Here is a 23,676-nt window from a genome sequence, read left to right on the forward strand (position 1 = left end):
GCTGGTGCGGAAGTGACATAGTTAAGTCGGGCCTCGCGGCGGGGCAGCCATCTTGGAACCCAGCACCTTTACACGTGCGGAGGCGATCGTGCCTTAGTCATGTGGTTCAGAAGGTCCTATCAAGTGACGGGGGTGAGGCCTTAGCCTCCGGGGACTTCCGGGCAGTCTGGACTGCCACTTTGCTTTACCCAGGTTTCCTTTACAGGAAACAAGTTTTATTTATTCTTCTGTTCAAGAAAGATTGGTGTGTTCTGTTTAGCAGGAATGACAAACAGTAGCGATATCTCATTGTATAGTAAGTTTCCCCGACTGGAGAATTAAAAGGATGGACCCCATTATTGGGCTAAAGGGGATAGGGGGATAAGCTGTCAGGGATCTTGGCCCACTCCATCACTGTCTGTTCCTAGTTTGTCCTAGGCTCCCTTATTCTTCAGTCTTAATTCATATTCTTACTGCCATATGCTCCCCCGGGATTGGCATATATAGAAAGCTGGTTTCTAAGATTTCAAGACCTGAAAAGGGGATAGCTAACAGCATTAGCTGGAAGAAGCCTGAGATAAAGCACATCCACTATTTTAAGGCCCCTCAAGGAAGACCACCACTTGCATATCTTCAAAGGATCCTTTATTGACCAGAGCAGGACCATGGCATTTTTATATATATTTATATATATAAAAAAAAGTTTGAAGATCTGGCAGGCAGTAATCCCTTTGCACGCCCACCACCCCCACAGTTTTCCTGCCCTCTGAACATGGAAGGAGGAATGGATGCTCCACCTAGGTCACAAGGCAACATTCCCCTAGAATGGGAGAAAGGGGCTTTTATGTGGCCATTCCCTTCCCATCAGAAATCACCATACTCGCAAAGAAAACAAAATACAGAAATCAAACATTTAAATATGAAAATCCAAAAGGAATTGGGTAGAGAAACAAAAAGGAACTGGAGTTTCTTGGGAAGGTTCTCCCTTGTTCCCCTTCCCATTGATGGGCTAAGGGTCTGGGGTATGAGGCTCACACAGTGAGTTTGCAGTGACACAGTTCCTTGTAGATCTGACGACGGAGTTTGGGCATGTCCTGCTGGGTGAAGCTGAACGGCTGAGACAGGGCCAGGTGCTTGCAGTACTGGGTGTTAACAAAGCAGGCCATGAGAAGGATTTACTGAGCATCCCTCCTAAGTCAGGACCTGTGCTACACATTCCACACAAAATACGTCTTAATAATTTTTCAGGAAAAAACTGTTTCTCATACAGACTGGCATTAGAGTCTAAGCCTGGGGCTTCAACAAGCCTACATAATATATCTGGTGTTTAAATGGGAGAATATATTTAGTTGGGAGAAGGATGTTGGGAAGCCTCTATATCAGGACCAAAGCCAGAGAACCAGCCCCAACTGAGGATGGGGAAAGGCAGGCCTGAAGAAGACAAATGAAACCAGGGTTTCTGTGCTCTCACACATAAAGGTACTCCCTGCTGTGCAATCTGGCTGAACCAACTGAAGCAAGAGCCACCAACAACCCCTAAGCTACTGACGTGAGAGCTAAGAAGACCTTATTTGCTTACCTGCAACACAAAGGCACCACAGTCACTGTCATTATTCTGCCTGGCCACATTCTAGGGAATACAAAGCAAGAATCTGTTCACTTGGATACTCCCAGAGGTTATGAATTCAGTTGCTGCCTCCTATCAAATTATTCCATTTCTCTCTGGAAACTCACCATTTTGAAGTAACCTTTCCAGCCCTGGTGGAAGTCCAGTCGATCTTTTTTGACTGCCTCTGCCTGTAGGTACTTGGCAATATGCTATGTGGGCAAGGAAAGAGAAAGCAATACCTTAATCACTTACCAGTGCAACAGAGTATACTGTGGGAAAACATCAGACCCACGCACTCCTCGAACGTCAAGCTTATACTTCTTCCTGGAAATGGCTGGCTACCTGATCTCCCTACATTTTTACTACTTGTTTCCCCACAACCTCCTCAAACCTTAGGGCAGCGGCGGTTTAGAGTTCGCTGTGAGTCAAAATAGGTGATGGTACGTCGCCTTACATCAACTGAGATAAGGGACCAGTGCACCTCCAGATGGATGGGGATTAGCAGTAGTTCCTTATTGAAGATGTCCACCTGAAAACAGAGTGCTGGAAGTTAGATACAACATAAAATCCTACTGATTGCCATGAGAATTCTAAAGAGAAAATATGGAACAAGCAAAAGAGTTACAAAATGCACATCATAGATTGTGAGGCAAGGCTCAGCCTCAGATGCTGATACTTTTGGGAGGTTTTAATTTGGGGGGGGGGGGGGTTGGGAGGGGAAGTGCTTGGGATACAAGTCAGGGTCCACTGCGTGCTAAGCAAGCACTCTACTTATGAATCACGTCCCTACCCTGTTGTTTATATTCTGTCTGTGTGTATGTGTTGTGTGTTCCACGGATATAAAGGCCAGAAGATAACTTACTCTTCAGACAGTGTCCTTCCCTGACCTAGGACTCAGCAGGTAACCTTGGTGGGCTGGCCACCAACTCCAAGGAGTCCACTTACCTCCACTTCCGTAGCATTGGCACTACAACTGCCTCTGGCCTGGCTTTTTAGGTGGGGAATCAAACTCCAGTCCTTGTATGCTGTATATAAGTTGAGATATCTCCCTAGCCCAGATGTTATTTCAGTTTTAGTTTTTTTGAGACAGGGTCTCTTTGCAAAGCACTGGTTGTTTTGAACTATGTAGACCAGGCTGGCTTCAAACTCACAAGAGATCCTCCTGCTTCTCAGCCTGACTGATGTTGAGATTATTTGATGGTGAAGAAGGACAGAAATAAGATGTATCAGAATACACATATGCCTTCTAATTCATCACTTGGGAGGTAGAATTAGGAGTTCAGGGCCAGCCTCTACTACATGCGACCCTGTCTGCTACCAGGTACATTAAAGGAAAAAGTCTAGGTAAGTACCCAGACCCTGGAGCTGAAGAAATGGCTAATAGGTTAAGAGCACTGGCTGTTCTTCCTGAGAACTAAGTTCAATTCCCAGCACACATATGGTGGCTCACAACCATCTGTAACTTGAGTTTCAGGACTCTGATGCCGATTTCTGGCCTCTATGGCCCTGTATACATGTGGTGCTGAGATGGTCACTCAGGCAAAACACCTATATACATATAATAATTTAAAACAAACAAAAAACAGGCGCATGATTTTGGTGTCACACTGACAGGGTTGAAACTCAGCTTCTACATGTACTAGTCTATGACCATGAGCAAGCTACTTAACCGTCTAAACCTCTCCTTATCTGTAAGAGGGAGAAAGCAAAAGCACCTGCGTTCATTCATAATAGGGAGTAAACTACTCACTATCCACATAGAACACATGGCCCGAAAGAAATGTTCATTTATTGTTCTTGTCCACCAAGTTCTTGTGCCACTCAAGATATGAGGAAACTACAAATTGGGAAGTAATTGCTCAAGGTCACATAAGGAAGCAACAGCAAAGACTGAAAAAAATTTTTATTACATTTTTATTATTGGGAGGAGGGAGGTGAGTACAGGTGCCAGGGTTACATGTGTGGAGGTCAGAGAACAAAGCTGATTCTCTCCTTCCACCATGTGAGTCCAGGGATCAAACTTAACTCACTGGGTTTGGTAACATGCACCTTTACATTTATCTCAGATATATAGAAGGCTAAGGGGTTTTTGTTGTTGTTGTTGTTTAATTTATTTTTTTATGTATATGAGTACACTCTGGCTTTCTTCAGACACAACAGAAGAGGGCATTGGATCCCATTACAGATGGTTGTAAGCCACCATGCAGTTGCTGTGAACTGAACTCAGGACCTCTGGAAGAGCAGTCAGTGCTCTTAACCACTGAGCCATCACTCCAGCCCCATTTTTTTTTTTTAAACTGTATTTCACTCTTGCTTCTACTGGAAGAAACAAGACTCAACAGGTCTCTGAGTAACTCTGAGTTAAATCCTGACACTTAGGCTGAGGTTGTAGTCCAAGGGTGAGCAACATAGGGCTACTCTCTGGGAGTTGGGGGTGGGGGCATGGAAAGGCAGTGCTAGGTAACAGGAGAAAGACATGTCTTTTGTCATTGTTGAAATTTCATGGCCTTTCCTATGGAAATTCTTGACATCTGCTCCTGACCCAATTTTTACCATCACTTAAGCCCAAAACCCAGTTATAATCCTCCACTGATCTCTTCATCCCACATGAGACCTGCCAGAAATGTCTACTAGTTCTGCCTTAAATGAACCTTCTCTCTCTCTCTCTCTCTCTCTCTCTCTCTCTCTCTCTCTCTCTCTCCTCTCGGCACTCCAGCCCAGGTACTTCACTTGGACTTTCTCCTTTTATTCTGTCACTGAATGGGGACATCACATGAAGCATTGCTAGTCTAGTAGGGTTAAGGTGCTTCCACCAAGCCTGACTCCCTGAGTTTGGGCTTTCAAACCCAACAGAAGGAAAAACCTGACTCTTACAAGTTGACTTCTAACCTCCACATCCACACATGCGCTCACATCCACACGAGAAAACCGTACACGGAACCACCTCTATCCCTTTCAAACCACCTCACATACCTCACATGATTTCCTCTAATTTCCTGTCATTCAACTACCTTAGTCACTGTGTCAAAGAATATTCTTTTCCTCTCTGGGTCTGAAGTATTTGATGTTCCTTCTGCTTTAAGCCCTGTTTCCTAGACTGCACAGGATGACTCCTGTCACGCGGATGTGGAAGGCCTTACTACAGATGAAAGACCTACACCTAACCCAAAGTACCCATTCCCATGCTATCACATGTTATAGGAGATTCACAGCACTCTAGGACTAGCTGAAATTTACCCTCATTCCATCACAGAAAGAAGTCTCCTGATTAAATACTATAGCCTCAGTTTCTACAGCCATGCCTGGAACACAACACCTTTAATGTTTTGTAGGATGGTGACCAGGGTTGGGGAAAGGACTCATAGAAAGCAAAACTCTTTTTTTTTTTAAAGATACAAGGTGCTATACAAGTAGTTGTAAATTCATAACTCACATTTTTGGTCCACCTCTTTACCCCATCATAACCCTTGGTACGGAGCTTATCATAGAAGAAACTGTTGAAGAAATGCACCTGTGCCAAAGACACAAAAAAGCTGAATAGAATTAAAGAGACTTCAGAGTTTCCCACAGAGTTGCCCTTCCACCTTCCCCAATCCACACGCCATTTCATATAGCTCAAGTGAAATGGTTCCAAAGACTACCACCATACTCCTTTTAACCTTTTACAGATAAGTTCCTGTTTGAATTTAACTAAACAGGAAAACACTACAGATTGGCTTAAAGATTTAAAATTAATAGATTAGCCCTTACTATCTCCCCCTCCAAACCACAGACCCTAGGTTATATAAAATAGAAGAGATGAGAATGGATGATTAAGAAAAAAAAAGGAGGGCTGGAGAGATGGCTCAGCGGTTAAGAGCACTGACTGCTCTTCCAGAGGTCCTGAGTTCAAAATCCCAGCAACCACATGGTGGCTCACAACCATCCATAATGAGATTGGATGGCCTCTTCTGGTGTGTCTGAAGACAGCTACAGTGTACTCATAAATAAAATAAATAAAAAAAATTAAAAAAAAAAAAAAAGGAAAGGGGGAAAAACTGCTCAGAGGGCTGGAGAGATGTCTCAGTGGTTAAGAGCACTGACTGCTCTTCCAGAGGTCCTGAGTTCAATTCCCAGCAACCATATGGTGGGCTCACAACCATCTGTAATAGGATCTGATGCCCCTCTCTTGTGTGTCTGAAGACAGCTACAGTGTACTCATATACATAAAATAAATATTAAAAAAAAAAACTGCTCAGGATTGCAAAAGTTCTGGGGACTAAAAATCTGTTTAGTGTTGGGTCAGGAAAACCAGGGCTACACAGAAAGACCTTATCTCCCCCTACCCCCCAAAAAAAATATCTGCTTGGACCTACCTTTTCAGGGACTGTGTCCATGACCAGGTCGCCATACATGTTCATCACCTGGGGAAAAAAAGGCAATCTGCCCTGGAGGATGTGGCATAGGTAAACGGATCCCCTACACATCCACTCTCCAAAGGCCTTTTCAAGCCCTTTTATCATCCTCTTACCTGGTCATTGAGCCAGTTCTGTCCATATAAGGTACCCAAGTCATCCATGGTGAGCACATGTCGCTTATAGGATACCCGGAAACCCCTTACCATGGCGTTGCCTGGCATCCGTTGGTAAGACTGGATCAGCTGTAGTACCAGACTCTTCCTGCATAGGCCAAGGTTTTGGAATCATGCAAGAGCTAATGGGGCTGGAGCAGACAGAAATACCCACTACTGTATCTAGAATAACAACATAAACGAACTTTTCTTTTTCACAGGTGGTTTTGATGGTCTCCTACTCCACAGAAAGAGGCACGGGAATGCTCAGGGACAAGCTTCTCAGTGTCTCACAGTGTCCTACATAAAGATCCTCCCACGGCTTTCTGTGCTGCAGCTGTAGCTCTTACTTCATCACTAAAGGAGAATCAACATTCTCTCCGCATCCCCATCAGAGGGTACTTCCTCCTTCAGCGGGGACCTCACCTGGAGGGTGTAGAGAACTCCTGCTGGAAAATGTCCTCCAACTTCTCTACAACTTCGTCAGTGCTGAGGGGGATGAGGCTACCGTAAGTTTGAAGGAATTCATCTAAGATGCCTAAATAGAGGTAGGAGAGAGTAAGGTGGGGCCTTTGGACTCTGATCTAGGAGCTGGCCAAAAGAAAACTAAGTCCTTTAAAGGCTTACTCTGCACACAGGTCACATGTTCCTCCCGCAGGGGGCTATGCTGGCCAGCTTTCTCCCCAGGCCGATCTGCCTCTTCTGTAGTGCCCAAGTCAGAGCTCTGAAAAAGTTCCTGAGCCACATGGTCTCCAATGCTGCACACATTGCTGATGAGTATGCTGGCATCAGGGGGTGCCAGGTTGCGCTCCCCTTCAGGACCAGACAGTCCCCCAAAACCATTGGGCAGAGTACATGAGAGGAGCCCTATAAAGCACAGAAATATGACAAGAATGAGAAACTGGCCAAGGAAAAGAACAGATGCATACAAATGATAAGACCACAGAACAGACTGAAGCAGAATCTAGCAATAGAAACCTTATGGAATACAGACACAACCCCCCCACTCTTTGGATGTCCAAAGAGTTTATTTATTTATTTATTTATTTATTTATTTATTTAAGGAGTAGATCATCTTCATAGGCAGGAGGAAAGCAAAAGACTAGGATTTGGAGACTTCAGAAGTATCTGCTGCCAATATATGCTTAACATCTAACAGTGCATAGTACATACGGTTCAGTAATAGTAAGGATGTTGTTACTTAGCTTGAGTTCTCCAAAGAGGAAATATCCTAAATAAAAATGTTAAAATCTACAAATGGTATGTCCATCAGCCGTGAGAGCCCTGTGGAGATGTGTATATCCAGGCCTTATCCCGACAGGAAGAAAGCCTTGGAGTGGACAGCACTGATTTCCCTACACCACAGCTCCCTTTGTCATCTGTACTAAAGACCAGCTACGTAAGGATTTGTTCCCAGCACTGTGTCCCAGGCATCAGTCCTGCTCAAAATCAGAGTGCCCAACTCCCACAGGATAGGAGCTTTCTTTGCAGCCCAGGTGGGGCCTTGATTCACTGGTCTCCTGTCTTAGCCTCTAAAATCATTACAGGTGTGTGCCTACAAGGGCCTTTCTCTTTTCTTTTTTTTTTTTGAGACAGGGTTTCTCTGTATAGCCCTGGCTGTCTTGGAACTCACTCTGTAGACCAGGCTGGCCTCGAACTCAGAAATCTGCCTGCCTCTGCCTCCCAAGTGCTGGGATTAAAGGCGTGCGCCACCACTGCCCAGCTATTTTTTTTTTCTTTTTCTTTTTTTTTTTTTCACAAGGGCCTTTAAAATTAAGGCTTAGGTCATTTCACAGAAGCTTCGCTCCACTTTTCCTAGGCTCACCATGACAACAAATTCCTGGTGCTTCAGGCTCATCACCCTTCCCATTTCCCACCTTACCCGAGTCAGGGTCCAGAGGAGACTTTGGGGTCCACCTTAGTCCATCTTCCTCCACGGGGGGCCCAGAGGGCACTGGTGGAGACCCTCTCATCCCATCCTCTGCCATGAGAGCACCTAGCAGACCCAGCCGGGGTGGGGGTAGCCCCCGGGGGGAGTCAAAACGACAGCAGGGTGATGGCACCTGTGGCGTTGCACCTCCTTCCTGGGGTGAGAGATGGTTCTTGGGGTGTGCGAGGTTCCGCCGCCGGCCTCGGTGGCGCCCCCAAAGCTTCCAGTGGAATGTCAGCGAGGTGCTTTTCGAGTAGAGCAGCATCTGGAAGGCTCTCATGGCTCGGCGCCGGCGCTGTGAGCAGGTTTTTCTATGAGTGGGTCGGAGAGCTCGAGTACGCTGGGAGGCCCCCAGTTGGCCCCATCTAGGGGGTAGTCTCCAAGCTGCTACTTCCTCCTCATCTTCCTCCTCCTCCTCCTCCTCCTCCTCTTCTTCACTAGCTGAGGCATCAAAAGATGGCCGAGGGGCAGGGAGACGTCTAGTTGGCACTGTGGTCCCAGACCCAGGATCTGGCCCAAAGCCACCACCGGACTTGAGCCGGGGCTTAGGGGGTAGGGGCCAACGAAGACGCTCTCGCCTGGGATTTGAGTAAGTGGTGCCGGGTCCCGGAGGCTCAGGCCCCCAAGACCCGGTCTCCTGTATAGTCTGTTTCATCTTTCAGTGCTCTGTAAAATAAAAGTTTGATTATCAAACTGAGAACATCCTACTCTTTCCTCCAAGATTGGAACTTTCTTCAGCATTTTCCTTCTGCTTTCAGATACAAGTAAAGAAAAATCTAAAAACTCCTAACTTCAGCTTTTCCCAGCCAACCTCGTCCAGAAGGAACTGAGTCTGCCATCATTTCATCCCTTGTCCAGGTATAGAGAACCAAAAGAAAATGACTAACTGGTAGGCCTTAGGTATTTTATTTTTAAGCTCTTTGGGTGAAACCCAGTATGCTACTATGGGTGTCCTTAGGACAAGTCTGAGGGCTACTTTGCTAAGAGAGATGGCTCACCACAGGAATCCGGATACGGGTACCTGGGAAGACAACTTTCATCAGAAAAACTTTGGACCCGGGTGAGAAGTTCCCTTTCACCCTGGAATAATATGGGGGTAGGGGACACACACGCCTCAGGTGTGGGGGAGTGTGGTGCGAAGGTTATGGCTCAGGAAAGAGTGATAAGAGAGGAAGATGTTGAAGAAAACTGGAAGCGAACCGAATCGGTGCTTAGCGACCGAATTAAGGAGATGGGACAGAACGGAGCCGTGGGGGCCAGGCAGACCGGCCCCTCTCCAGTCTTCTCCTGGGAGACCTGAATGCTTCCCAGCCCCAATATAGTTTGAAAGCTCGGGCGACTCGGCACACAACGGTCTTAAGTCCTTTAAAGGGCCTCTTGGGCCCAGTTAGGTGCGAGCGAAGACCAGAAATGGAAGAGGCCACAAGGGCGGGGGGAGGGGAAGGGGCGTCCTCACCAGGAGCGGGGAAGCCGGGCACACGGGCCCCAAGGCGGCTGTCTCCGCCTCAGGCTTTCCGGCTCATCTTTCGGACGGCGGCGACCCCGCCACTCCTGCTGTCCTCAGGCGGAGCCGTCTCAATTCACGAGGCCAATGCTCGTGCCGCCCCACTGCGGCCGCCTCTAGCGCGGCTTTAGCCTCCACCTCTACCTCCACCTCCACACCGCCACCACCCCTCCTCCTCCTTCCCCTCCCGCGAGCCCCAGGCCCACCGCCGATGGCGGCGCACAATTAGTGCGTCACACCCGGCGAGCGGCGCCGGCTAGAGCTCAGTCCCGCCTACCTCAGAGCGTCCAGGCCACCGGCCGGTCCCGCCCTCGAGCTCGACGCTGAGCCGAGCCTGCGCACAACCGCCTGGCTTGCCGCGTGTGGCAGTCCCACTGTTCGCTCTTTTACGCCTGCGTGTCGCGTCCAGCCTCACGCTCTACGTCGCAGCCTTACGGTACTGCCTGTTCTTCCGTGGCCTGAGCTTTGGGTGATCTAGTGGGCTTCCCAGCGCATGGCCAGAGACTGGACTGAGACTAGGCGCTTAGGGAAATCCAGGCGGGACATTTTTTGTTTGGTTGGTTGGTTTTTGTTTTTTTTTAAGATTTTAGGTCTTGAGCCGGGCAGTGGTGGCGCACGCCTTTAATCCCAGCACTTGGGAGGCAGAGGCAGGTGGATTTCTGAGTTCGAGGCCAGCCTGCTCTACATAGTGAGTTCCAGGACAGCCAGGGCTACACAGAGAAACACTGTCTCGAAAAAAACAAACAAACAAAAAGATTTTAGGGCTTGAATAAATAAAGAGTGAAACACGACCAGTGTGCCAGGGCGTCCAGTACATACAAACTTCCGGAATACCAGTCTAACCTTGGAGAGTGTTTGTTTGTTTGTTTGTTTGAGACAGAGTCTCAACCTGTGTAACCCCTCGATGGCCTGGTACTCACTATTTAGACCAAGTTGGCCTCGAACTCATCGAGATCTACCTCCCGAGTACTGGGATTTGAAGGCGTGGAGCACAATGCCCAGCTCGGAAGTTTACTAGGGGAATGGGGAGCATGAATGGTATGCATATCGATCCACCTAAAATACATTTTTTTCTAGATAGTAAAGAATTTGGACGCAATAGTGAAAACTGGGCTTCTTGTAAATTGAAGCAGAGGGCACTTGAAGAGTTGTGGCCGAGGGATAGGTTTTCCCTAGCAGAGACTGTATTCTTTCCTCAACCTGCCGCTAGATGGCGGTGCTGTTCTGGATGCAATCCAGTGGACAAGGCTTGGCACAGTGCGCAAAACCCCCTTAACACACACAACAAAAGAATTTGGGGCTGTGTGGAAGAGAAACACAAAATATTCTACTTTTTTAATATCTATGGAGTCAAAGCCCAGAGAGTGTGAGCGGGAAAGGCAAAGGGGGGAACCATGGTCAAGTCGTGAAAACCAAGGAGAGCTGGGCTTGTCCTTTGTCTAGCCAGATCTTGGAATGGTACTCCCCCTCCCCCCCCCCCATAGCACAATCATAGTTTCACAAACCCCAGGAATGTTCCATGCGGAGAAAGGCTAAGTTTTGCGTTTGCCCGTGGAATTTTGACAGTGATAATATCCCCTTGATGTAAATGAAAGACACCTGAGGGGGAAAAAACATTTCAGATGCTTCATTCTGCCTACTCCAGCCCCTCCTCCATTTTGATTTTATGTTTCCAGTTTTTTGTTAGAGAACATGTGCATGTGTGGAGATCAGAAGACAACTTAGGAAAATCAGTTCCTTCCCCTGCTTTGCAGGTTCTCCGAATCATACTCAGGTGGTATGATGTGAGGGAGGGGGAAGTACCTTTCCTAATTGAGCCATCTCACTGGCTTTGCTTTTTAATTTTTGAGGCAGCCTCACTCTGTAGCCTAGGCTGACCTTGGACTTTAGGCAAACCTCCCGCTTCAGCTTCATATTCGGGATTATAGTTGTTCATAGGTTTGTGCCTTTTGTCCCTGTAAGGACCGAGGCATCTTGTCCTTCAGTCTTCAGATTTGCCTCTACATCCAAGTTCCCAACTCTCTAGTCTGACTCCCCACACCAAGTCAGCCCTGCCCCCTCAGATCAACCCTCTCCTGACCCCACAGTTCTCACCTGCACTGTAGCAGCTATCGTAGGCACGGTCAGGGTCAGAAGGCATACTTCTGATACATCGGAATAGAGTCTCCCTTCTCCCTCGGCCTTCCCGAGACACCACCTGACCCATCGTGAAAGTCACATCATGAAACAGGACCTGTCAGAGGAGGGAGACGTTGAAGAAAACCAGGATGGCATGGTTCCATCCTTGGAGGCCTTGGGAGCACTGGCAGTGGAGCCAGGCAATAAGGAAGGGGGCTTCTAAGTTTGGTATGAGCAGGGGGATCAGGGAAGCCCTCATTACAGACAGGGTACATAGAAGAGTGACAAGCCAGTCTCCATGTCCACATGATGGGCTCAGGGCTTGTCTGGGGTTACCTGGCTATATAGCAGATAAATTCCAGTGTCCTGGACTCGGACAATGTCTTCTTGGGCCTCCAGGCCTCTCCCACGCCTAAGAGCTGGTTGCCACATCACCTCTGTCACGTCAGAGTCTGCTAGAGGTGAGGAGTGTGCAGGTCAGCATGTCCTTACATTCAGATACAGGAGCTCTCTCCCTTTGCATTTCTAGGGTTCTCTTGGCCCCAGCCCCACAGTTCCTGGTTGGTGCCCCTCCCACAGTGCCGTTATTTAAAATAGTGCTTACCCTTGGAGGTAATGTTAATTGGAACAAGATGCAGTACCGAGTGCTTCTCTAAGGAAAGGAGGAAATAGCAGTGTTGACCTGCCCCCGGAGTCCATCCTCCACCCTCACCTCAGCTCTGGTCGGCATTCCTCATGCTCCTGGCTCACCTCCAACCCTGCCGAAACCCCAGGGCTCACTCACTCTTGTGCTTCTGGGTGAGTACTGTTCTCCTTCTCCGAGACTTCACCCCATCCTTCCAGGCTTCCAGGACATCAGGATTCTGCTCATGAAAGAGGGCCAGAGTTAAGGGTCTCAGACAACCTTCTTCTGGGCCCTCAACGCCAGGAATAGCTGAAATGTGTGTACCTGTCATAGGCCCCTGGTCTGGGCATTAATCTTTAACAGTTTATTTTCCTGGGATGGCTGTTTCCTTGACCTCCAAATCTAGGGCCACCTCTAGCACTCACTTACAATTTTGCAGATTGAGAGGCTCTGAGACCCCTCTGCCATTCATCCTTGACCCCTAGATTCCCGTCTCCCTTAACTCACCTGTTCCCAGAGGCTCTGCCATGGAGACTCTCCCCGCTTCTGGGAATGTCCTCCACTCCGCTGCAGCCGACTCACCTCACGCCTTAGGCTTTGCAGCTCTGTTTGTTGGATCAGTAGTGCTACAGCACAAGTCACAGCCCCCAGAACCGCCCCCCAACTCAACCAAAGAGCAACAGAAAGGGCTGGCTCTCTGACGGAGCCCCCCATGTTGCCTGGAGATGAGGCTGGCATGAGCTAGGGACCCTGCCAACAGCTGTGGTCTCAGAAGTGAGGTGGCCAGGAGGTAGCCGGGAGGGTGGGAATACAGGCAAAGGCACAGAAGGGAAGAGCGAGTTACGCAAGGGAAAAATAAAAAGGAACTTAAGAATAGGAAGAAATCAAGCTAGGGTACAGTTAGTACCCCTGGTCCCCAGGGTAGAGCTAGTGTCACTCTGACACCCCTTGCCCCCTAGCCTCAGGAGAATTTTGTGCCATTATCTAGGAAGGACAGGGCAGCCGTGACACCCAGAAGGAGCGGCCAGCATTCAGGAGCCTGGGGGCGGCCCCTAAGTTGGAGGAGGGAAGGTCGGTTGGTTATGGGGCATGGTGCCAGGAGCAGGGAATGGGCATAAGCTGGGCCGCAGGAGGTTTAGAAGGTGAGTGTGGTAGACTCTGACTCAGGCATGAATGAGATCTTTGAGGAGGTTTGTTAGGGGTGACTGGAGATGAAAAAAAGGGGTTTAGGGGCCAGCAGGGAGGAGAACCAGGGATAAGAAACTGGCAGGGTGCTGGGGTTAAGGCTGGGCCGGGTGTGTTGGAACCAGGCCTGCACTACTCCCTGTGCTGAACTTGGCAAGCTGGACTTCCTGTTTCCCAAGAAGAGTTCTTACATAAGGTTCTCTGGACAAAGAGAAAAGACAAAAGCCCCGAGCCCCTCAGTCGGTGCAGCACTCCCCACACCCATGTAGCTGGCCCGCTGGAGTCCTTCTTATGGCTCTGAGCCCCTTTCCAGGTTAGCTCCCATCCCTTCTCCTAGCCAGGCCTGTGCCAGCACCTGCTCAACTATTGAATGTCCTGAGGCCGCCAAGAGGAAGGGCCCTGCTCCTCCCAGCCAGGGATTCCCCTGCAAGAGGAAGTCCCTGCTAGGAAAATGAGGCTGCTTCTGTAGTACCTTGAACAGGGGACCAGGTGGTTTGTGTTGTTGGTTGGTTGCATGTTTTTTTCTGGTATCTTTGTGATTTCAAAACTGCAGCTTGGAGGCATGCAGGTCCATGTTCCCCAAAGCCTAAATTCCCTTCCCACAACCGTCAGTTACTCTGAGCCCCAAAGAAGAGAAATCATGATTTATTCTCTTTAATATCCATTTAACATTTTGTCACAATAATAATAAAAATAGTATCTTTTCAAAATCCACAGGGATCCAGGGAGGAGCTTGTCTCCAGCCCTTTCCCCTCACATTTGGGAACTTCTGGCCTAGTCCCAGGTTCTTTGGCTTCCTGCCACCAGGTCCAGCCCATCTCAGTCCCTAATGCACATAGTCAGTAAACACAGGGTCCTGGGGTTGGGGCCGGGAGAGTCAGGGATGAGTGGGGGCTTTGGGAGCTAGTGAGGTGGATAGTTGTAGTGGGATGGGATGTTCAAGAAGAACAGGAATACGTCTGTGGAAGGGAAGACATGTGAACAAGCCCTGGCTGCCTTTGAGGGGAGGACAGGACTGGAGCAAGGAGCAGTTGGGGATGGGGGGTGGGGGGGTGTCATGGTGCTCTGGGAGCTGCTCCGGTAAAGTTTAAGGAATCTGGGAAAGCAGGACCCCTCAGTGAACTTGAAAGAGTCCAAAATAGGTAAGGAAGGGGGCAGCCTTAAGATGAGCCCAGGGGAGGGTACGGATCCGAAGGGAAGACCCTGGCCGTAGCGGCAACAGCCCAGACACCTGGCACAGACGGAGCTGGGGCCCAGGAGAGCTTGCTGCTGTGGCTGAGAATTCTTCCAGGCAGCGCAGGGCCAGCACACCATTCACCAGCAAGTCCAGCTTCAGGTAGACGGCCTTTCCCTCATCAAAGTGCACCTGGAGCAGAGAGAGACAAGAAAATCCAGACCTCTGCCCATCCCCATCAAAATCCAGGAATCTTCCTTCACGAAACCCAGATTCTCCCTCTCCCACCCATTCCTTGCCAAACCCTTCTCCCCTTAGCCATTGCTCTGGCCATGGAGCCAGGCAGGGCTTACCTGACAGTACAGGTAGTAGAGCCCAGCCCTGATGACTGTAAATTCCCCGATCTGGCGGTCATAGCGCAGAGGGCTGGAGCTGTTGATTTTGGTCTCTTCCCAGCCACTCACTGTCCCATCCACACCTGAATGGGGGATGTTTAGGGAAAAGTAGAAGCCCCTTTACAAGACTCTCCCACACTCCCCGGGATCCATTACGTTTATATATATGTGTGACGTACAACTAGCCCAGAGTATCGGTGGAGCCATGCCCTTATGGTGCAAGGAGTGATAATAAGGTATTGTGTGATGAGATCTAACATTTGTTTCCAGGAAGTTTCACTGGTGATTGCTTCTGGGGAGATTAAAGAGTGGTGCTACCAGCAGAAGAGCTGGGATTACTTCATGGTTTATGTCCTGAACACACACACACACATACACGCACGCATTATTTGAGTCAACTAAAATGGGCGACAGGCCACAGATTCATGGGTTATGGATTTAAAACTTCCTATAACAAACGAGAAGAATTTGCCCAGCATTGGTGGCACACACCTTTAATCGTAGCACTTGGGAGACAGAGGCAAGGGGCTCTATAGAGCAAGTTCCAGAACAGCCAGGGATACACAGAGAAACCCTGTCACAAAACTAACAAAAAAAATAAAGTAACCCCAAAGGGAACTTAGGCTGTCCTTGAACTTGCTATGCAGTTGAGGGTGAACTTGGGTCCCTCATGTTGCCTTCCAAGTGTGAGATAATGGGTGTGTGCCACTTTACCAGGCTTGGCCTCATGGGGTTTTGTTTGTTTGTGATAGAATCTCTCTATGTAGTCCTAGCTGTCCTGGTTGTCCACTATATTGACCAAGCTGGTCTCTTAACTCACAGAGACTGGCCTGCACCTGCCTCTGCCTCCTAATGCTGGGATTACAGGTGTGAGCCATGGCTTGTGGTGATTAACGGTTTGCACCTTAGGGTGTACTTTAGTCACAGCAGACTAAGAGCATGGGATTAAACAGGTGGACAGACTACATGGACTGTGAAATCTATCTTAATAGAGCTGTTACCAAAAGCTATGCCATGCAAAGGGCTGCGGATATAGCTCAGTGGAAAAGTGCTTACCTAGCATGCCTAGGACTCTAAAGTCTGTCACCACAAAACAAACAAATAGAAATCCCTAGAACTAGTGCAGTTGAAAACCAGAAAGAGAGCCAGGCATGGTGACATACGCCTTTAATCCCAGCACTTGGGAAGCAGAAGCAGGTGGATCTTTGAGTTCGAGGCCAGCCTGGTCTACAGAGTGAGTTCTAAGACAGCCAGAGTTACACAGAGACACCCTGTCTCGAAACAAAGAAGAAGGAAAAAGAGGAGGAGGAGGAGGAAGAGGAGGGGAAGAAGAAGAAGAGGAGGAAGACAGAAAAAAACTTTCAAAAGAAGTAGTAGGCATGGAACTCTTGAGTCCATGACTTCCCAGACCCTGCTCCAAGGCTATCAACTCTGCAAGCTCACCGACTCACCCGACCACATCCCTGCACTCCTACCACCATCTTGGCCTTCTTCCTGTGTCCAACCATGCTCCAAGCCCTTTCTCCCTACAGGACTTTATAATGGTCTACCTTCACGCCCACCCCACCCCTGCAGTCTCTTCTCTTCTTTATAATGGTCTTCCTCCACACCCACCCCACTCCTGAGATCTCTTCTCTTCTGACAATGACTTCTAGTTTCTCCTTCGAGAGCTGCGGGTGTGATGAAACAGGTCTATAATCTGATCATTTGGGAGTCTGAGAAAAAGTTCCTGAGTTCAAAGCCAGCCCATGGTTACATACTAAGACATTGTCTCAAAACAAAGCAAAATAAGACAAGCAAACAGACTGGCCATACCCATCTCTGACTTCCCTTCGTGTTCCCCGGCAGTCAGCAAAGGGCAAGGGCGGGCAGCTGACTCACCCCGACTGTATCCCAGCACTTGGAACTGGGCCTCACCTAAGTGAGGCCTACAATCCACTAGTGAGGAGTCACCTGACACTTCTCATCCTTTGGGTCCGTAGGCTTCCTGGGTTGCAGGCCCGACAGTCAGTCACCCTCCTCTGCCATCCCCAGCTCTGTTCTTGTCCTTTGTTATTGTTTGGTTGAAGACAGGGTCTCACTCTGTAGCCCTGGCTGCCTGGTAGTTACAGTACCTCCTGCCTCAGCCTTCAAAGTGCTAGAATCACACTATGCACCACCCTGCCTAGCTTTCTCAAGTAAACAGTAACTCTTTGGATTAGGGTGTGGCTCGGTGGTAGAGCATTTGTCTAGCTTGCACTTGGTCCTAGGTTTGTCTCCCCTTCCCCTATCTCTACATTACCCACCCCCATGTTCACTGGGAGGAGAGGAGTGATTCTTTCTGGGCATTTCTATTCCCATCTGAGTTAGCACAGCCATGTGTCCTTTAAGGCCAGCCTCCCTTTACCCAAACTGACCTGACCCCTTCAGCCAGAAGGGTGAAGACTCGCTCCAGTATCCACACACCATGCATGGCTCACAGAAACACCAGTCTCTCCTATACCAATAGCAAATTTGCTCAATGATAATAGTTTCCTACTGTTCCCGCTCCTGAACAGCCCTGCCCTTTGCATTCCTTTGATGGATGGGTCATTGAAGGACAATCCCCTTTTTCTCTTTGTGACTTGCCATCTGTCTGCTGTAGTTTTCTACCCTACTCTCTTTTCTCTTACACGTCCAACCTGCAGCCCTCGGGGGCCCCATGGGTGCTATGGACATCATCAGGTCACAGTATCAAGAGATCAGATACCCCACATCGATAGAGCACTTTCCCACCTCCGTCTCACTGAAACTCTTAACCTTCAGCCTCATCAGACTCTTGGAAAAGCATGGCCTTGCATGGTTCCTGAGCCTGTCTCTACCACACAATTGAGCTTTGAGGCCTACTAAGGCCTAAATACTACTACCAGGGGGAATGAGTCCCTGACTCCCCTGTAAAATTGTCTTCCTGTATGGTGCCATGCATCTTGGGCTACCTTAACCTCATTCTTGTCATCTAGCACTGTAATTGCATGTTTACAGACTGCTGTTCCTCTGTGGTGAATCCTTATGCCAAGGTATGTGAGTGTGACTCACCATGGTCTGGTCCCTGGTAAATAGCAGGCTCCTGATTGCATGTATGTTGAGTCAGTGAACTGATGCTTGGGAAATCATCAGCTTCCAAATAATGCCTCAATAATGATCCCCAAATAAGCAATCTCTCCCAAGGTGAAGAGAGCTAGCCTGGCCTTACCGAACAGGGAGGGAAGAAAAAGGAGAAGGCATACTGGGTGCAGACTGGCTTAGGGCTAGGCTAGCTGTGCCCAAAGGACATGATATACTTGGGAGTGTGAACAGTTCCTAGGTCACTCAGCACCACAAACCTTCAAAGGGTATCTAATGCTGCTTGGCATCTCACTTGCCCTCTAAGGGCTGGTCTTGATAGCATAGCATCTCTCCTCAGAGCTGCTGATGCCATGTCCCTAGTCCCCATGGGGACCTAGCCATCCTCAGGCCAGGGATTTCCCCATCTCCCACAAAACCTACAAGCACCACTTCTCATGTTCCTTTGGTGTCTTCATGATGGAAGGGTGTCCTTGTCCTCCCTTCCCCCTTCTCGGGGACTGGCCTATGGGTAGCCTTATCCTTGCCCCAAGTGAGCCTCTCATGAAGACTCGTGTTCAGCATCTAAGCATGTCCTAGCTGGCTTTGAATCCCACATCCACCACTTAGGTCTGCCATGACCTTGAGCAAGCTGAATATCCCTCACTTATTAAGTGTGGGTTATTGAGGACATCCTGCTATGGCATTTGTAGAGATCTGATCAATTTTAATGCCTACTGGCTAATCCCATTGCTTACCCCAAAGGCCCCAGGATGAATACAGTTTCGGTAAGGACCAAGGTTTTCTTTGGCTTATATCTCTCTTTACCACCCACTTCTCTCATTCTTGCCACTGTCTCTCATTCCCTTTCTCATGCTTTCTGCGCTCAGGCTACACTTCTATCCTAACCACAATCCTGAAGCCGCCCATTAAGGTCATCACTTGGTCTTATGTCACTAAACCAGTAGTCACAGCTCTGTCTTTGTGTCATGTGACCTCTCAGCTGCCTGAAACTGTCTTCTGAGAGCTCAGGGCACCACCCTGCCTGAGATTCTTCCTTTCCCCCCATCTCAGCTGGCTTCCCCTTCTGCCCAGCTTCATTCTTGGGGCGTCTCTCTCTCCCCTGGTGTCTCATCTCATCCTGTGGCTTTAAATAACAACCCCACGACCATTTCTCACCTAGCCTGGGCCAGCCTTGCCACCCGTGGATGGAATTCACTTTACCAACTCCCCACTTGTTCATTATTAAACACCTCCAAGTTAAGTAATCTCCTTACACCTCCTTTCCTCCTGGGTAATCCAGTCTTAGAAAATGGCATTATCTTTCTCAGATATTCAAGCCAGATATGAAGACATCAACCTGGAGTTCCAGCCGCTAAGGAGGCTGAGGCAGGAGGATCACTTAAGCCCAGGAGTTTTAGAACAGCCTGGGCAGAATGGCAAGGCCCCACCTCAAAAACAGAAAATGAGGTCTATGGTATTTATTAACCCTCTGTTTCCCTTACTCTTCCCATCTAACCCACTGGCGACCGCTGCATTTCTAAGCCGCACGTTGAATCTCCAATCTCCCTCTCTCTACGACTAATGCCCTAGTCCAAGCCACCCGTGCGTCCTGCCTCTAGGCCTTCACAGTGGACAGATGTTCCAGGTGACAGAACAGCGAGTACAAAGTCCAGAAGAGGCACACTAGGGCACAGGAGTGTCAGCACCACAAGTGCCAGGAAGTGAGGTTGAGGCCATAGCATAGAGAGACTGAAGCTAAACAGAGAAGCAATGGAATGGGGGACTGGGCAGCAGACAACAGACAAGGGGGGCATTAGCAGGGTGATCGAGGATGGGGAAGGGGCAGAGCTGAGTCTGAGGTCCTAAGGTCATGGTGTCAAGGTGGGCAGACAGAGATGGGCAGAGACTAGAAACATTTGGAGGAATAATGATCATGCAGTAGGAAAAATCAAGGAACACAGAGAAAACAGGACCACAGGTGTTTCCTGGAAAAGCCCGAGGATTGGTGGAGGAAGATGGGGGCCACTTGTTTGGGGAGGGGCTTGGATTCAGCAGAGGACAGGGGTCTTCCTAGGATCCCATGCCAGGATCACAGAACTTAGAGGACTTTCCTAAACTGGCTTCTGGGGTTCCTAGCATGGATTCAGGGAGGGAGAGGCTTGGGGGATCCTTTTCTGGGGTGGGAGATGCTATGATAGGTCCAGGGAAAGCTGAGGTCGGGTGGAACTCACCTGCCTGTGCTCCATCCTGTCCTGGCCTCGGATGAACTGTGAGACACAGGAAAGGGTTCGTGAGACCTGCCCATCTCCAGCCATCCCTCCCTTCACAGTGGGCTACCTACCCTCATAATGGGCTGCAATAGCTCGGCGAGGCCGTGCCTTCCGACCTTTAGAAGCTAAAAATAAAGCAAGGATTTATCAGCAGGACCCAAGAGCTAGCCCCCAGCCTCACCCTGCTCAAGGGCCCTGGAAGTCATCCAGACTGCTGGGCGTCACACCTCCAGCCTCACCCTCCTCCATCAACAGTGACAACGTATTTATCATCCAAACTGGTGTACATCTGAGAGCAGGAAGTAGCTAGTAACTAACAGTCACACTGGTGTACACCTGAGAGCAGGAGGTAGCTAGTAACTAACAGTCACACTGGTGTACACCTGAGAGCAGGAGGTAGCTAGTAACTAACAGTCACACTGGGCTAGGGGTGCAGCTTAGTGGTAGAGTGTTTGCCTAGCACGCACAAGGCTCTGAAATCTAGCTCCACCACCACACAGATACACAGACACAGACACAGACAAACACAGATACCCAGGGACAGACACACATACCAAGCAGGGAAATTCCATCCATCCAAACCTGAATATATAGTAATGAACCACTGATTCATGGGAGTCTCTGTTTAGGGAAGCCCAGGCCTCAGACTTCCCACCTTATCCTTAGGAGGACTCCTGGAGTCTTTTTCTTTTTTTTTTTTTTTTTTTTTTTTCTTTTTTTTTTTTTTTTTTTTTTTGGTTTTTCAAGACAGGGTTTCTCTCTGTAGCCCTGGCTGTCCTGGAACTCACTCGTAGACCAGGCTGGCCTCTAACTCAGAAATCCACCTGCCTCTGCCTCCCAAGTGCTGGGATTAAAGGCGTGCACCACCACCACCCGGCTTCCTGGAGTCTTTTTAACTCCTGGTCACAGGAGGGGTCATAGTAGGGTTCATAGGTTCAGCTCCATGTGGCAAAATGAGTTTTAGAAGGTAGAGCTAAAATTCCTAGATCCCGTTCTCAGCTGCTTAGCTGTTTGATTCTAGGTCTCCTTCAGGCTCCCTGCCTCAGTTTCTGTACAAAAATAATAGTTTTTTTTTTTCTTCTGCTCACTTCATAAGACTGTCGTGCAGAGCAAAGCAGTATATGAACCAATGAACCTTGTTACTGAGACTGGGACATAGGGATGGATGCTCACCACTTCTTCGAGGCCGGATTAGTTGTTCCAAGAAAGGTACCACATCTTGGCTTTCCTCTGTCTGGGGATTCAGTTCCTAGGGGAATTAAGGGCAGGGCTCAAACAGGACCTCTCAGAGACAAACAACCACAGGGCCTGTCAGAAGAACCATCAGCCAGTAACAGTCACAAATCCTAGGGGTTGACCAAACCTGGGAGTGAGGCTGGGTCCTCATCCCCTTGCAGAGATCAGACAGACTTTAATGCCCACAGCCCAAATCAAGAACCTGTGCCCTACTGACATACAACACCTACAGGATCTCGGGGAGGTGGGGCAGAGACAGCATGTATGCACAGGTGATACATATCATTCATATAGCCTTTGTCTCTGGTGTCAGGCTCAGAGTCCTCACAGCCAATCAGCACTTTTAACTCGGGTAGCACAACTCTCACCTTGGTAGAGTTGCCCCCTTACATCCAGATCACCCTGTTTACACACCGACATACCCACGTGGGCTGGTTCACTCCGCACACTCTGAAGGCTTCCTTGTACACACAGCTCGATGCACACACCTCACACACGAGTGTCACAGCCAGCCACCGCCTCAGCCCAGGCATACTTTTCCATGCTGGCATCCTGTACACAGCATCCACACCTACTCACAGGGGGCTCCCGGTGGTCCTCTGCTGTCAGCTCCTTCTGAGAAGGCTCCTGCTGGGAAGGAGGCAGCGTCACCCTGTCCTTCCCTTGACATCTCATCCTCCACCCCTTCTCCGATCCCCTGGCCCTCTGCCCACGCGGCCCCCATCTGCTTCTCTGCACTTTCTGCTCCTAGTATGCCCAGAAAGGGGTATGCTGAGGGCCTCACCTGGGCAGACAGCGTTGCCCAGCTCCCCAGGCTGACCACGACCAGCAGGAGGCCAAGGCAGGCCAGCGCCAGGCCAAGGCTCAGCACCAGCGGGGCCAGCAGGGCGGTGCCCGGCTCCCGCCGGCGCCCCCTCCGCCTCTGGCTCCGACGGGCGGCCATGGGGGCGGGGGGCTGTGCCTGCCTCACCGCCCCCCCATCCCGGGACCCGAGGGATGGGGAGGGGGAGCTGGTGGGCGGATCAGGCCAGGGGAGAGGGAGGGACCAGAGAAGCGGGCCGGAGGGGGGCGGATGAGGACAGGAAGCCGGACACTGTTTGTGTGATTAAACTCCAGCCTCCCCGGAGTGCAGTGCAAGAAGTGAGAGGCGTCCTGCGCCCGGGCGCGTGCAAGCAGGCGACCGCAATGGCACTCCAGAGCAAGGCCTCTCAGGGCCAGTGAAAGCAGAAGTGGACAGGCATCCACCCAGGCCAGTGTGCCAGGGATGGGACTCAGGCTCTGGCCTCAGGAACTCAACACCGCCCCAGTATGTTGAGCCCCTCCCACAGCAATCATTAATCATAAAAATGCCCCCAAAGGGCTTGCCTGCAGGCCAATCTGATGGAGGCCATTTCTGAGTTGAAATTCCCTTTTCCAAAATTCCCTAACTTGTTTGGGCAACCTAACTACCTCTTTCCCAGCAAAGGTTATTTTTTCAGATCATCGTGGGTTTTGGGTTTTTTTTTGTCTTTGTTTTTGTTTGATTTTGTTTTTTTCTTTTTTTTGAGACTGGGTCTTTGTGTATCCCTGGCTGTCCTGGAAATCACTTTGTAGACCAGGCTGGCCTCGAACTCATAGAGACCCACCTGACTCAACATCCTGAGTGCTGAGATTAATGCACTCAGGAGGCATGGATCACCACCTTGGCAATAAAGAATATTTTTTTAAAAAGATAGTTTGTGCCGGGCAGTGGTGGCGCACGCCTTTAATCCTAGCACTTGGGAGGCAGAGGCAGGCGGATTTCTGAGTTCGAGGCCAGCCTGGTCTACAGAGTGAGTTCTAGGACAGCCAGGGCTATACAGAGAAACCCTGTCTCGAAAAACCAAAAAAAAAAAAAAAAAAAGATGTTTTCGTTTTAATCCCAGGTGTCGGGATAGGAGGCTGCTTCGTAGTAGCTGACAATGGTTTGCCTCGTGCTCTAGCTGAGGCATGGTTTTGCCAGCTGCAGATAGTTTCTGCCTTGGTGTGACTTTTGGAATTCTGGGAACTTTTCAGAGGGT

The 23,676-nt window shown here is 49.5% G+C and overlaps 3 protein-coding genes across 6 annotated transcripts; all 3 read right to left on the minus strand.

Moving 5' to 3' along the window:
- Window positions 1-607: 607 nt before the first annotated feature.
- Senp3 (SUMO specific peptidase 3) lies at window positions 608-9,829 on the minus strand. Of its 2 annotated transcripts, XM_028780045.1 has the most exons (11): window positions 9,524-9,829; window positions 8,020-8,733; window positions 6,765-7,004; window positions 6,564-6,675; window positions 6,099-6,246; window positions 5,944-5,991; window positions 5,022-5,099; window positions 1,980-2,117; window positions 1,714-1,797; window positions 1,559-1,609; window positions 608-1,121 (listed from the first exon to the last, which is right to left on the minus strand). In XM_028780045.1, the coding sequence occupies exons 2-11, from the start codon at window positions 8,720-8,722 to the stop codon at window positions 1,011-1,013; spliced, it is 1,713 nt and encodes a 570-aa protein (XP_028635878.1). In that variant the 5' UTR covers window positions 8,723-8,733; window positions 9,524-9,829; the 3' UTR covers window positions 608-1,010. The 2 variants fall into 2 exon arrangements, with proteins under 2 accessions (XP_028635878.1, XP_028635879.1); XM_028780046.1 differs by lacking the exon at window positions 5,022-5,099 and having other exon boundaries at window positions 9,524-9,705.
- Window positions 9,830-10,876: 1,047 nt separating this feature from the next.
- Tnfsf13 (TNF superfamily member 13) lies at window positions 10,877-13,671 on the minus strand. 3 transcript variants are annotated; one of them, XM_028780128.1, is made up of 6 exons: window positions 12,822-13,671; window positions 12,474-12,552; window positions 12,294-12,341; window positions 12,026-12,141; window positions 11,666-11,804; window positions 10,877-11,170 (listed from the first exon to the last, which is right to left on the minus strand). In XM_028780128.1, the coding sequence occupies exons 1-6, from the start codon at window positions 13,050-13,052 to the stop codon at window positions 11,061-11,063; spliced, it is 723 nt and encodes a 240-aa protein (XP_028635961.1). In that variant the 5' UTR covers window positions 13,053-13,671; the 3' UTR covers window positions 10,877-11,060. The 3 variants fall into 3 exon arrangements, with proteins under 3 accessions (XP_028635961.1, XP_028635960.1, XP_028635962.1); XM_028780127.1 differs by having other exon boundaries at window positions 12,026-12,144; XM_028780129.1 differs by lacking the exon at window positions 12,294-12,341 and having other exon boundaries at window positions 12,822-13,668.
- Window positions 13,672-14,128: 457 nt separating this feature from the next.
- Window positions 14,129-22,921, minus strand: LOC114631739 (tumor necrosis factor ligand superfamily member 12). Its single transcript, XM_028780126.1, has 7 exons — window positions 22,422-22,921; window positions 22,217-22,264; window positions 21,575-21,650; window positions 20,473-20,526; window positions 20,363-20,398; window positions 15,027-15,151; window positions 14,129-14,865 (listed from the first exon to the last, which is right to left on the minus strand). Exons 1-7 carry the CDS (start codon window positions 22,578-22,580, stop codon window positions 14,614-14,616), a joined length of 750 nt encoding a protein of 249 aa, XP_028635959.1. The 5' UTR covers window positions 22,581-22,921; the 3' UTR covers window positions 14,129-14,613.
- Window positions 22,922-23,676: the final 755 nt, after the last annotated feature.

Source organism: Grammomys surdaster, unplaced genomic scaffold (genome assembly GCF_004785775.1).
Source record: "Grammomys surdaster isolate TR1022 unplaced genomic scaffold, NIH_TR_1.0 364, whole genome shotgun sequence".
Taxonomy (NCBI): domain Eukaryota; kingdom Metazoa; phylum Chordata; class Mammalia; order Rodentia; family Muridae; genus Grammomys; species Grammomys surdaster.